The sequence below is a fragment of the Brachyistius frenatus genome, unplaced genomic scaffold, assembly GCF_029030835.1.
Source record: "Brachyistius frenatus isolate BFR_SWC_R1_liver_20210118 unplaced genomic scaffold, ASM2903083v1 Contig_44, whole genome shotgun sequence".
Classification (NCBI taxonomy): Eukaryota; Metazoa; Chordata; class Actinopteri; family Embiotocidae; genus Brachyistius; species Brachyistius frenatus.
Window position 1 is genome coordinate 524,304 of NW_027210643.1, and position 13,016 is coordinate 537,319.

The 13,016-nt window shown below is 38.7% G+C and overlaps 2 protein-coding genes across 2 annotated transcripts in view; both read right to left on the reverse strand.

Annotated features, from left to right (window-relative positions):
- disp1 (dispatched homolog 1 (Drosophila)) overlaps nt 1-13,016 on the reverse strand; it is a 389,371-nt gene that overhangs the window by 108,498 nt on the left and 267,857 nt on the right. The window lies entirely within an intron of this gene.
- LOC138623484 (trace amine-associated receptor 1-like) lies at nt 2,307-3,293 on the reverse strand. The gene has a single exon (XM_069703036.1). It carries the CDS (start codon nt 3,291-3,293, stop codon nt 2,307-2,309), a length of 987 nt encoding a protein of 328 aa, XP_069559137.1.

The following is a 13,016-nucleotide window of genomic DNA, read 5'->3' on the forward strand; positions in this document are numbered from 1 at the left end:
ATTATGGAGATGCAATAACTTTACAATTGAAAAACACATACAGTTATCATTTATATTTGTGTCTGAGCTGTGCCAATATCAGATGGTAATGTTGATGGGGCCACTATTAATAAATCAAAACAGTTTTGTATTAGAAAAAGCACGTTGAATTTTTTTTCCAGAAATTTTTAAAGCTGACCTGAACCAGCTGTAAAAGAAAACATACTAAGCTAGTCACATGTAAGCTAATCACGTTTTCAGACGCAGAACATGGCACTCGGGGATTAATAAAGTATATACCTACCTACCTACCTACCTACCTACTTAATTTTGGGTCAGAAGCCGAGATAAAAAAAACAAAGACAAAAAGGACTCCCAACAGATTAGGAAGTAAGTAGGCGACACAGCGAGTGTCCTCCGAAGAACAATGGCAGCATTAGTCATTGTATTCCCTCCAAGCAACATGTTTATTTAAAAGAGACTCGTAGCTATTGTAACTGACCAAAAGAGGAAGTCAGGTGATATGGCTAGAGGCCACATGAGGAGGTGGATGGATGGGTCAAAACATTGCACTTTAACACAGCAACTGCTCATCCCCATCTCCAACTCAGTCCCTTTTTAAGATGTTCCCTTTTTTTTTTGCCATGACCAAAAGAACAAGAGTACCGTCATCTACTGTTTATTACTGCAAGAATGAAAAGAAAAGTCATTTTAACCCAAATCACAGTGTTTCCCTTAAAATAGTTGATCTTTCCTCATAATTAACCAAGTCATTTGTGTTCACTTTTCAATCGTTATTTGAAGCAGATTTGGGAGGCAATACAAAATGTTGTCAGACCAGGAGATGTTTTGATGTGTGGCACCAAAGAATAGCATATTTTGTCCTTTGATTTATTGTTGCAACTTGTCAGATACAGTAGATATTTAATCACCATGCAATATACTATGCTGCACTTATGATGTTTAGGTTTAAGTTACAGGTTACAGGTTGTGGGTAGGCTATTAGTTGCAGTCACTGTGGTGTTTCTGCCTTTTCTGGTAATTAAAAGGTAATTGCAGACCTCTACTTTCAATTGTTACAGTAAAAACCTAATTTAATTTACTAGGAGATGCTAAATTGGATTCAGATTTGATGAAGTTCTTTTCAACCTCGACCTGATTCATATTATAGCCCAAAAAACTGTTACAAGATCCTATTCAGAGCATTTAGATTGAAGTGCAGCACATACGGTACATATTTAGCACAACTGTGCTAAATTAATCAGTCTGCATGGTAAGTTATAATAACCTTAAATTTCTACCAAACTGTTATGCATTTCAAAAACAAAAATTGTCTTCATAAGAAACAGAGTGGATTGGTTACAAATGAGTTCAATTCTTTTTCAAATCTTTTGGGAAAAAGATACATTTTATTCTTTTAACTTATTTTATCTATCATTGTTGTGATGCTATGGGTAGAGTAAAGAAAACATATGTAAATATAGTCACTTTTACTGTCATTTACCATAACATATTTGACATTTAAATAGTGCACCTAAAAAGTAAATCAATGCAATTTGGAGTTAACCAAATTGCACTGGAATATTTTTCCAGAAATAATAATTCTAAAGGCTGATCTGAACCAGCTGCATGGAAGTGATTCCAACTATATCTAGCTGATACTGCTCCACCTCCTGCACCAGCTCCAGCTCTTTCCCCGCTAGCGAGGTGACGTTCCACATCACTAGAGCTAGTCTATGACATAGATATGTATGTATCAGGTATGTATATATGTATATGTACATATATATATATATAAATAAACAATTTAGTTTAAATGATATCAGCTGTGCCATTATCAGATGGAAATCCTCATGCTGCCAGTGTCAGTAAGTCAAAAATAATTTTCACCTTATTTTCTTGAAGCCAACCTCAACCAGCTGTAAAAGAAAATGTAAATAAACATACTGAGCATTACATTTGACATTGTAGGCCAGTTACTAGTTTCAGAGAGAAAGTGGCACTTCATCAAGGCTCAAAAGTCAGGTGATGCGGTTACAGAGTCCACATGAGGAGCTGAATGGATGGGTAACAACATATAGTTTCAACTAATCATCTTCAATTCAAGTCAGTTTTTTAGTTTTTTGTATCCAACTGTTTATTCCTGTAACATTGGCAACAAAAGGTTCCCTGACTCGTCATTTTAACCCAAACCACAATGTTTCGATTAAAACAGGACCTGGTCCTTCCTTGTAACAAACCAAATCATTGGGTTTATTAGCATTTTACGGCCATTTACTGTAACATTTTTGGCGATTCAACTGTTTCTTTGCAACTTAAACAGTAACTCAATGTAATTTGGAGTTAGCAAAATCCCCTCTAAATATTTTTCCAGAAATAATCATTCTAAAGGCCGATCTGAACCAGCTGTAAAAGAAAGCATAAATAAATGGATTCAGCATTGAATTTGACAATGTTAGCCAGTTAAGTGTTTCCATCACATGAACTGGTACTGAATCATTAATATAAGGCAGAAAGGTGACACAAAGAAAGAAAGGAGTCCAACATAAAAGAAACACTCCCAAAACAACAGCCAGAGTTTTGGTGGCCTTCCTCTCCATCTTGCTGACAGCTGCTCCAGACTTTGTGTTCTGGATGCTCCGTGCCTGTTTCAGTGCAACAAGGAAAATCTTCAGGTAGATACACAGCATTATGATCACTGGGAGGTAAAATGCCAATATAGGTCCAATAGTGTTTGCCATTAGAACATCAATTAAACACATCTCCTCGCATGTTTCACTGTTTAATCCTGCAATTATGACACCAATTCCAATTAGAGCAGAGACACCCCAGCTCACCACGATCATGACCGCAACAACATCGTGACTGATTTTAGTTCCATACGTTAGGGGCTTACACACTGCGTAATATCTGTCAACAGAAATACAACACAGGTTCAGAATAGAACATGTGCTCAGTGATATATCAAAGCTGCCTCGTATTTTGCAGAATAAACCCTCATGATACTGACATGAGCTGAGAGAGAACACCATGCTGAAAGGAAAAACTATAATCCCAACAAGCAGGTCAGCTGCAGCCAGAGAGAGGATGAGGTAGTTAGTGGGAGTGTGCAGCTGTTTGAAGTAAAAAATAGAGATTATGACAAGGAAATTTCCACATATTGTTATAACAGACAATAAAGCAAGGAAAACATATATCAATACACATATAATGGAAGGACTGTTTGTTAGTATATAATTGAAGTTCTCTATGACATAGCAGGGATGTACGTCAGTCACAATGCCAGTCCTATTGACAGTAACGTCTGGTTCCATGTTTCAAATTTCAATAAAATTCATAAAATCAACAATACAATTTCAGTAGCTGCACCAGCCTGAAGCTCCACTTGACCTGGCCTCTCCTGGTCAACTAACGAGCTGCTCAGCAGTAAGAGAGTCGAAACACAGTTAAAAAAAAGTTGTAAAGAGACACAGTGTTGAGAATTGTCCAATCACCTGATGTTATGAAAAAAAAAATTTGTTATACCCTATCGATGAAGGTGGGAGGGTTTAGAAGATCTGCAGCACGTTTTTGGTCACACACTTGACACAAGTTTGCAGCACCTACATGGCCTCCATCAGACATGAAGTATACAGTGCATCCAGAAAGTATTCACAACGCTTCACTTTTTTTTTTACATTTTGTTATGTTACAGCTTTATTCCAAAATCGATTGAATTAATTTGTTTCCTCAAAATTAGATACACAATACCCCATACTGACAAAGTGAAAAAAGTTTTTTAAATTTTTTGCAAATCTATTAAAAATAAAGAATGAAAATCTAAGTACATAAGTACAGTGAACCCTCGCTATAACGCGGTTCACCTTTCACGGTCTCGCTGCTTCACGGATTTGCATCGTGCATTGTGTTCTGCATTCTGATTGGCTAAACAGTCTCTCCGCTTCTTCTCTACCTGTTTGTCAATAACGTTGCGGTTTAATATGTACACGTACGTAAAACAGCTTGCCAAATTAAAAATAATCGATGGTGGCATGTCGGTTTATAAGAATCTTTTTGCCCAGAAGAAAAAAGAGCGACAACAACTACCGATAACTATGTTCTTCTCTCGAAAAACCACACCTGCACCGCCGGCTTTAGAAGAAAAAACCGCTCCAGAGCGGAGTCAGGATGCAGCGGCTCAGTCAGAAGAGCAGTGAAATACACGTGAGTCACTATTTGTCCTACTGTACTTTGTATTTTTTTTCATAATCATTTTTCATTTTCTCCCGTTCTAATCCAGTGACTCGGGTCGCAGTGGGGCGGTGCCGATCTCAGCAATTTGAAGCCTTCAGTTCGTATTGATGATTAAAATTATTATTTTACAGTACAGTAGTTATTTGTAAAAAAAAAAACATTTATACAGTACTTTTATTTGTTAAACAAATGCTTGGGCTTGTAAAAAGGTTTTGTTCTTTGGTTTCAATGTATTATGGAGTATTTCATTGTATAATAATTGTAAAAAAAAATAAAGGTTACTACTTCACGGATTTCACCTATCACGGTTTCTATTTGGAACGTAACCCCCGCGAAAAACGAGGGTTCACTGTATTCACAGCCTTTGCTCAATACTTTCTTGAAGCACCTTTGGCAGCAATTACAGCCTCAAGTCTTTTTGAGTATGATGCTACAAGCTTGGCACACCGGTTTTTGAGCAGTTTCTCCCATTCTTCTTTGCAGGACTTCTCAAGCTCCATCAGGTTGGATGGGTAGCATCGGTGCACAGCCATTTTCAGATCTCTCCAGAGATGTTCAATTGGGTTCAAGTCTGGGCTCTGGCTGGGCCACTCAAGGACATTCACAGAGCTGTCCCGAAGCCACTCCTTTGTTATCTTGGCTGTGTGCTTCGGGTCGTTGTCCTGTTGGAAGATGAACCTTCACCCCAGTCTGAGGTCCAGAGCGCTCTGGAGCAGGTTTTCATCAAGGATGTCTCTGTACATTGTTGCATTCATCTTTCCCTCCATCCTGACTAGTCTCCTTGTTCCTGCCGTTGAAAAACATCTCCACAGCATGATGCTGCCACCACCATGCTTCACTGTAGGGATGGTATTGGCCAGGTGATGAGCGGTGCCTGGTTTCCTCCAGACATGACGCTTGGCATTCAGGCTAAAGAGTTCAATCTTTGTTTCATCAGACCAGAGAATTTTGTTTCTCATGGTCTGAGAGACCATAAAAAATATTTAATCCATTTTGAAATAAGGCTGTAACAAAATGTGGAAAAAGTGAAGTGCCGTGGATACTTTCCGGATGCACTGTATGTATTCACACAGAGATTCAGGTATGTTTTATGAGTCATAATCAATGCAATGTTTTTGATACACCCAAGGCACATGAAGTGACAAAGTATAAATGAGGTTTCTGAATCTTAACCCAACTTTAATCCCCTGAAATGTAAAAAAAAATTGTTTTAAATGTCCATCCTTTATCTACACCCACTTAATCATGTCACCAGTTTATCACAGGGCCAACACAGAGACAGACCATTCACACCTATAGAATCACCAATTATGCTAAGATGCATGTTTTTGGACAATGGGAGGAAGCCAGAGTACCCAGAAAAAGAACCCACACAGGCACAGGGAGAACACTGCACAGAAAGGCTCAAGCCCGGAATCGAACCCGAAACCTTTTCGCTGTGAGGTGACAATGCCAACCACTGCACCACTGTGCTGCCCATTGGCGTAAATGTACCTTTTGGATTTTTCTCACAAACCAGCCATCAAGGAATTGCAGTGGCATATTGCATACTGCATACTGTATTAAAAAAGATGGATTTAGCCCCTGTGACATCACCAATCGGTTTCCTGGAGACTGATTTTGAAGCTCAGGGTGCAAATAGTCAGTGCAAATAATCTGCAGTAACAATACTTTCATATGCAGATAACTTGTGACGATAACCTTATGGTCACTAGTGTTGATGAAAAGTTCCAGGGGTCAGTCCATGACTTTCGTATCGTCAAGGAGTCTGCACTGTGCCTCAAATTCGAACGGGGCATGGTAGCCTATCAGTACATTGCATATTTTCTGTCATGTTCTTGAAACTGCGTTGTGTGACACTAATGATGGCAATATATATTTTTAAGCTTAGGGCTGTTCAGTGGGTTATTTGTAGGAGGCCGTAGGTATGCTTGCCGGCCCATTGTTATCCTTACCCTGAGGGAGGACCATAAAATTGATACAATGCGGGATAGAAATTACATTTGGAGTCCTGAAACTGGTTCTTCTGCTTGCGTGGGCTCTGAGTAACTTCTGACTGGACACAGCGACAGGGCAGTCAGGGGCCGACCCTTATTATTGCTGAGGGCCCTCTCCCATCTCCCTCGATTAATTTATTTTTCTGTTGGCCGGAAGCAAAGTCAAAGCCCTCTCATTGTGCTTTAATAGGATTATACCAATATCATCCTACAGCTGACACTGATTGATGTACAAAATATGAAAGGAGGCAACTCTTTTCTTTGAATTATGCTTTCATATTTATTTCTTATTTGCTCCCAAGTTTGTTTGACACCACTTGGGTTGCAGCTTAAAGAATATCTACATTAATTAAATGAAATACACACATGTAATTTTAGTCAGATCTTCGCCTGCTCTACTGATGGGCAGTGATATTAGAAGCCTTTTAACTTTTTTCTGCCAGCTGTCCCTCCTGCATTTGGCAGCTGCAACTGTGTTGCTTTTGCTGGATTGTGTTATAAACCTTTTCATATTTTTCAAATATTACAGATAATGGTAACATATTCGGAGTATGTTGAACCTGGTTAGTATCACTGGCCTTAGTTTCTGGAGTTTTGAAAGTGAAATGTTCTTGCCTTTTGAACTGTGCGCTGATAACAGGCAGGGTGCTCCCTCTCCTCTTTAGCCCATGATTTCCAAGGGTTTTCAGAAGTGTCTCTGGGCATTTTCAGTGGTTTCCACCAAAGATTTGCGTTTGTTTTTAATGCGGTTCCCCCTGAGGGCCAGAAGATCCCGGCCATTCAATATTGGTTTTCAGCCTTGTCCCTTGCATACGGCGATTTTTCTGAATCTTTTAATGATTTTATGTATATCGTACCTGATGAAATCCCAGAATTCTTTGCAATTTTTATTTGAACATATATTGGAACCCGATGGATGCAAATTGCCATCACATTCCTACCCCTTCTTGGTTCAATTGCGCAGTGAGTAGCGAGAGATGCATGAGATATCCTATTAGACTGGAGCTTTACAAAAATGACAGTGCCTCGTCTGTGTAATGAAGCATTGCTGAGATAATTAATGATAAATTTACTTCAAATTTAATCATCACTACACACACTGCATGAAGCGCTGCATTTTAATTGAAAGAAATACCGAAGTCCTGGTCACCTCACAACATACTGTATATCAAAATAAACAGCAGAAGTTAGTGCTTGAATTTTGACAGGCAGTGTTGTCTTGAATCACATGCTGCTCTTCTGCACCACAGTAATGACTGTAACATGAAAGCATCACCTGCAAACATATTCGATGCATTTGTTTGGTCATTTTATCAGTAAATGAATGTCTTCTCTTGACCTCTGTTTCACGCACACAATAAATCTACTGATGGTTTCTGTCCAACAACAGAGGTTTATAGTGTTCTCGTATTTTGAAAATAAGTCGGTAGTGCCTCCCTCTCCGCTATAATGGCGACCGTTGACGGTGAAAATGTTCCATCGTTTTATTCTCAATTTGGGAACTGGTATAAGTACATCATTCAGGTACTCATAGTTTGTTGCATATTTCCATACTTGGCATCGTGAACGCACTTATGTTTTCAAAATAGCAAGTATAAGTCATATGACAGAAGTAACTGTTGTCAGCTCAGCTGTGACATAAAGTATCCTACAGTATGATACGCTGTAATTTAAAAGCTTAGTAGAGGCACTCGTGGGCCAGAGAAATTTAAATTATGTGATATTTGTCGCAGATTGCTAGTTTGTAAGTTATTAACCTTAAAAACAAGTATTATTTAGTGTTGAAATGTACTAAACAGTCAATTCTGGCAACAGATTTACTGAAGAGAAATATATCAGAAAGAGCACATAGCATTATTAATGGTGACGTAATTGCTTATTGATGTGTGCACAATGATAATATTGAAAACAGAAAGAAGAACATGGAACATCAGGCCTAACAAGCAATGGCTGAAAAACATGGTCCTTTTTTACTTTTCTGAATAACTTTTTTTTCATTCTTTTCTTGTGCCACAATTATTTTCAATAAACTGTAACTGGGTTTTCAGTTTATTTTCCTTTATTTAGCTTTATCACTGCAATGCGTTGTTATGTTTTCCGAATAGCAGTAACATTCAAAACACAAAGAGGTTTAAAAATCTTTAAAAACAAAAGTTGAATCTGTGTTGGTGCAAGTGCTCACTTGTGTCTTCATAATTATGTCCCAGGTTAGGTGATGTGATGCAACAGCCTTCAATTAGAGGTGTGAAAGGATGGTGTGGTTGTTGGTCCCTGAGCTACCTCACCAAACACCCCCACTCTGCACACAAACAAATGCGCACACACACACACACACACACACACACACACACACACACACACACACACACACACACACACACACACACACACACACACACACACACACACACACTTGTTCCACTCAGGTTGTCTCACCTATTCAACCCAAGGCCTTATTGTTTTCTAGCAATAACAAAACTAATATAGCAAAACAAATTAAGGGCCACTTAATAGTTTGAATGATGATTCAATAGACCTATAGAGTCCAATTTAATAAGGAAAAAGGAACAAACAAAACAAGTCATAATAGCCTTCCTTGTAACTGAGAGAGTACTTTCTGTTTATTTTACTGATTAACAAGCCACAAGTTTTCTTAGGTGTGAAAATGATTAGTAAGTCATCATGTTATGATGCAACTGTTATGATGTTGTGTTATGCTCTAAAGTTCCTTGGCTTAACTTTAGAAACTGTGCAGCATCCATAATAACACTCAAACATATCATTGAATAAAATGCTAATTTATAATTTGTTAGTATAAATTCTGCATACTACATAGTCAGTATTCTGTATCCTATAAATATGTATATTTTATGGGGTAAGATGATCTTGACAAAGATGTTAAGCACAAGACACTATATTCATATAAATATTGACATAAATTTAAAGAAAAAACAGCTGGAGTGAAGAGAAGGACCAGCCACATCATTGGAAATACACATCAGACCATATCGCAGGTGTTTTCCAGCTGTCATGATTACATCCTGTGGGGGTGTCCACATAAGCAACATTAAACTTTGAAAGATTGCATTTTGATTTATTCTGTAAATTATAGATATATCTCACCTTGGCGTGAGAAGTAGAGGTCATGTGACGAATGTCATGTTACAGAGGTCATTTGACAAAATACAAAAGTGCTGAAGTCCAATATTGTGTTCTGAACAGCGTACTTACGTAATAACACTCACTATTCTGAGTGCATAAGTGCATTCATACTGTCAAGTATAGAAACATGCAATCAGTGCACAAGAAGTACCCGGATGATGCACTTACAATGGTCCAAAAAAGAAGTGTGAAACGCTGGACAATTTTCACTCTAAACGGTCGCCATCTTGGCTACGTGGAGGGACTGATATAAAGAATTTGAAGCTGTAGCTGTTGCAGAACACTGCACAAATGTGTTCATTTACTTTTCACTAGAGCTGCAGGACATAAGCCATCAGTGTGTTTATTCAATGTGTTAAACAGAGGGCACGAAAACACGTTAATTTCTGGGCAAAATAATTAAAGCTGCAGATATTTTAGTGGGTGTTGTGTTCCCATGCTGCAGTTATCTTTCAGTGCAGAACAGCAGTGTGTGATTTGAGACAACACCACTCTGTCGAGCTTCCTGCACTACAAAAGTAAGAGTCCTAACATGTAAAAGCATTGTTTTTTTAGTTTATGAAAGGGGGAGTATGTTATTAGGAACACAGTTCATGTGTCATAACCAACCTCAGACATGACAGCCATGACAAAAGAGATAGAGGCTCTAACCCTAAGCATTGGTGGTTAGCTGTATACAACACTGCAATTTCACACAGGAGACCAGGGTTTGAGTCTGCAAGAACAGGATGCAGATTTCTTTAAAGAAATCTTTCCCTAAAAAGTAGTTTTGTTTGTTGGGTTTTGTTTTCCTGAACCTGCCCTGATGGTTTTTCATGCTTATAACCATGACACTGGGACGGCATCTGCTTTTGGACTGAATATATATTACACACAGGATATTGGGTTAGAATAAACTACAACTATCAAACCTTGTATTGTGGCGAGAGATAACTATCTTGCCACTATGAACTCGGTCTTGTTACTCCACACAGGGAGACACCAAACTAAAGAACACTCTATTTCCTTATAGAAACATACAAACCTGAGGGTTCTTTCATCCAAGTACGATCAGTTTTAAATAGAAGTGGACGGGCTGGCACACACAGAAAAATGTTAACAACCTTTTAATAAACTGTAACACAGGGATGCCCAAACCTTTTTTCAACGTCGGTAGATTTGTAAATAACACCAAAGCCGATTTACATACAAATGCACTGTTCTATAACAGGTTTGTTTTCAGTGAAATTAAAATGGTGAGTTGCTAAAATGGCAACCTTACCAAATGTAACCCAACATGCCGTGAATAGGTCTTTAACCCTATGTTGACCCTACCCTGCGCAATGCAGATTAAACTGCCTGTAGATCGCAAGAGGAAAACATGAGGCCCTTTTTTTTGGTTAATGGGTCTTTTGTAAAGCTACAAAAGAAAAACAAAAAAACCACTGCTTACTGATGTTGAATGCTCAGATAAATTTAAAAAGATCCAAAACTTATTTTGAAAGTTATTTATTTTTGAAGTCTCTTCATGCACCACATGGCTCAAAGTAAATGTTGTTTTTCGGAACACAGCCCAGTTTGAATAGGACATCTGTCTTATCCATGTAGTGAAAATGCAGGAGGTATGGCTGGCCTCTTTTGCATTAGGATTCAGAAGTACAATGATCACTGATTACTGATCCCTGCTTTTAATTTGGTAGCTTTCTGAAGGCTTTGCCTCTGACAGTGGCAAAGATGAAAAGGAATGAAAAAAAAGAAACAAGACGTTTGTCTTGTTTCTTTTTCTTTTTCTTTGTATTTTTTTTTTTTTTTTAATCAACGCTGCTCTCAAAAAATGTCTCAACAAAGGCTGTGTGCTTGACGCCCAAGTGAAACATATATGTATGTACCCGGAAATATTCCTGGTGAACATCAGATCACTTCCTGGTCTGAATTCAGGATGATTTGAGACACGTTGGAGGTTTGGTGCATCTCTAATGTTTCCTCATGCCTCCTCTGAAACAGCTGCCTGTAATTGAAGTGCACAGAGACCCTGACTCTGTTCACAACCATTAGCATTCATATGACACTGAATGACATTTTTATTAAAAAGATAACACAAGTAAACACAAAATGCAGTTTTTAAATGAAGGTTTTTTTATTATTAAGGGAGAAAAAAAAAAAAAAAAACACATGGCACTGTGTGAAAAAGTGTTTGCTCCCTAAACCTAATAACTGTTTGGGCCACCCTTAGCAGCAGCAACTGCAAGCATTTGCGATAATTTGCAATGAGTATTTTACAGCGCTGTGGAGGAATTTTGGCTCACTCATCTTTGCAGAGTTGTTGTAATTCAGCCACATTGGAGGGTTTTCCAGCACAAACCGCCTTTTTAAGGTCATGCCACAGCATCTCAATAGGATTCAGGTCAGGACTTTGACTAGGCCACTCTAAAGTCTTCATTTTGTTTTTCTTCAGCCATTCAGAGGTGGACTTGCTGGTGTGTTTTGGATCAGTCCTGCTGCAGAACCCAAGTTGGCTTCAGCTTGAGGTCACAAACAGATGGCCGGACATTCTCCTTCAGGATTTTTTGGTAGACAGTAGAATTCATGGTTCCATTTATCACAGCAAGTCTTCCAGGTCCTGAAGCAGCAAAACAGCCTATCACACTACCACCACCATATTTTACTGTTGGTATGATGTTCTTTTTCTGAAATGCGGTGTTACTTTTACGCCAGATGTAATGGGACACACACCTTCCAAGAAGTTCAACTTTGGTCTCGTCAGTCCACAGAGTATTTTCCCAAAAGTCTTGGGGATCATCAAGATGTTTTCTGGCAAAAATGAGACGAGCCTTAATGTTCTTTTTGCTCAGCTGTGGTTTTTGTCTTGGAGCTCTGCCATGCAGGCCATTTTTGTCCAGTCTCTTTCTTATGGTGGAGTCATGAACACTGACCTTAACTGAGGCAAGTGAGGCCTGCAGTTCTTTGGATGTTGTCGTGGGGTCTTTTGTGACCTCTTGGATGAGTCGTCGCTGCGCTCTTGGGGTAATTTTGGTCAGCCGGCCACTCCTGGGAAGGTTCACCACTGTTCCATGTTTTCTCCATTTGTGGATAATGGCTCTCACTGTGGTTCTCTGGAGTCCCAAAGCTTTAGAAATGGCTTTATAACCTTTTCCAGACTGATAGATCTCAATTACTTTCTTTCTCATTTGTTCCTGAATTTCTTTGGATCTCTGCATGATGTCTAGCTTTTGAGGATCTTTTGGTCTACTTCACTTTGTCAGGCAGGTCCTCTTTAAGTGATTTCTTGATTGAGAACAGGTGTGGCAGTAATCAGGCCTGGGTGTGGCTAGAGAAATTTAACTCAGGTGTGATAAACCACAGTTATGTTTTAACAGGAGGGTGCAAACACTTTTTCACACAGGGGCATGTGGGTTTGGATTGTTTTTTTCTCCCTTAATAATAAAAACCTTCATTTAAAAACTGCATTTTGTGTTTACTTGTGTTATCTTTGACTAATATTAAAATTTGTTTGATGATCTGAAACATTTAAATGTGACAGACATGCAAAGAAATTGGAAATCAGGAAGGGGGCAAACACTTTCACGACACTGTACATTTGCAATGATCTTGACGATCAAGTCACTTAACTGGTCAGACAAGTGTGACTCAGACAAAGCACTCCAG

What these genes read in the sequence shown, in the direction of transcription:
- LOC138623484 (XM_069703036.1), bottom strand. Translation starts at nt 3,293, where the DNA reads ATGGAACCAGACGTTACTGTCAATAGGACTGGCATTGTGACTGACGTA.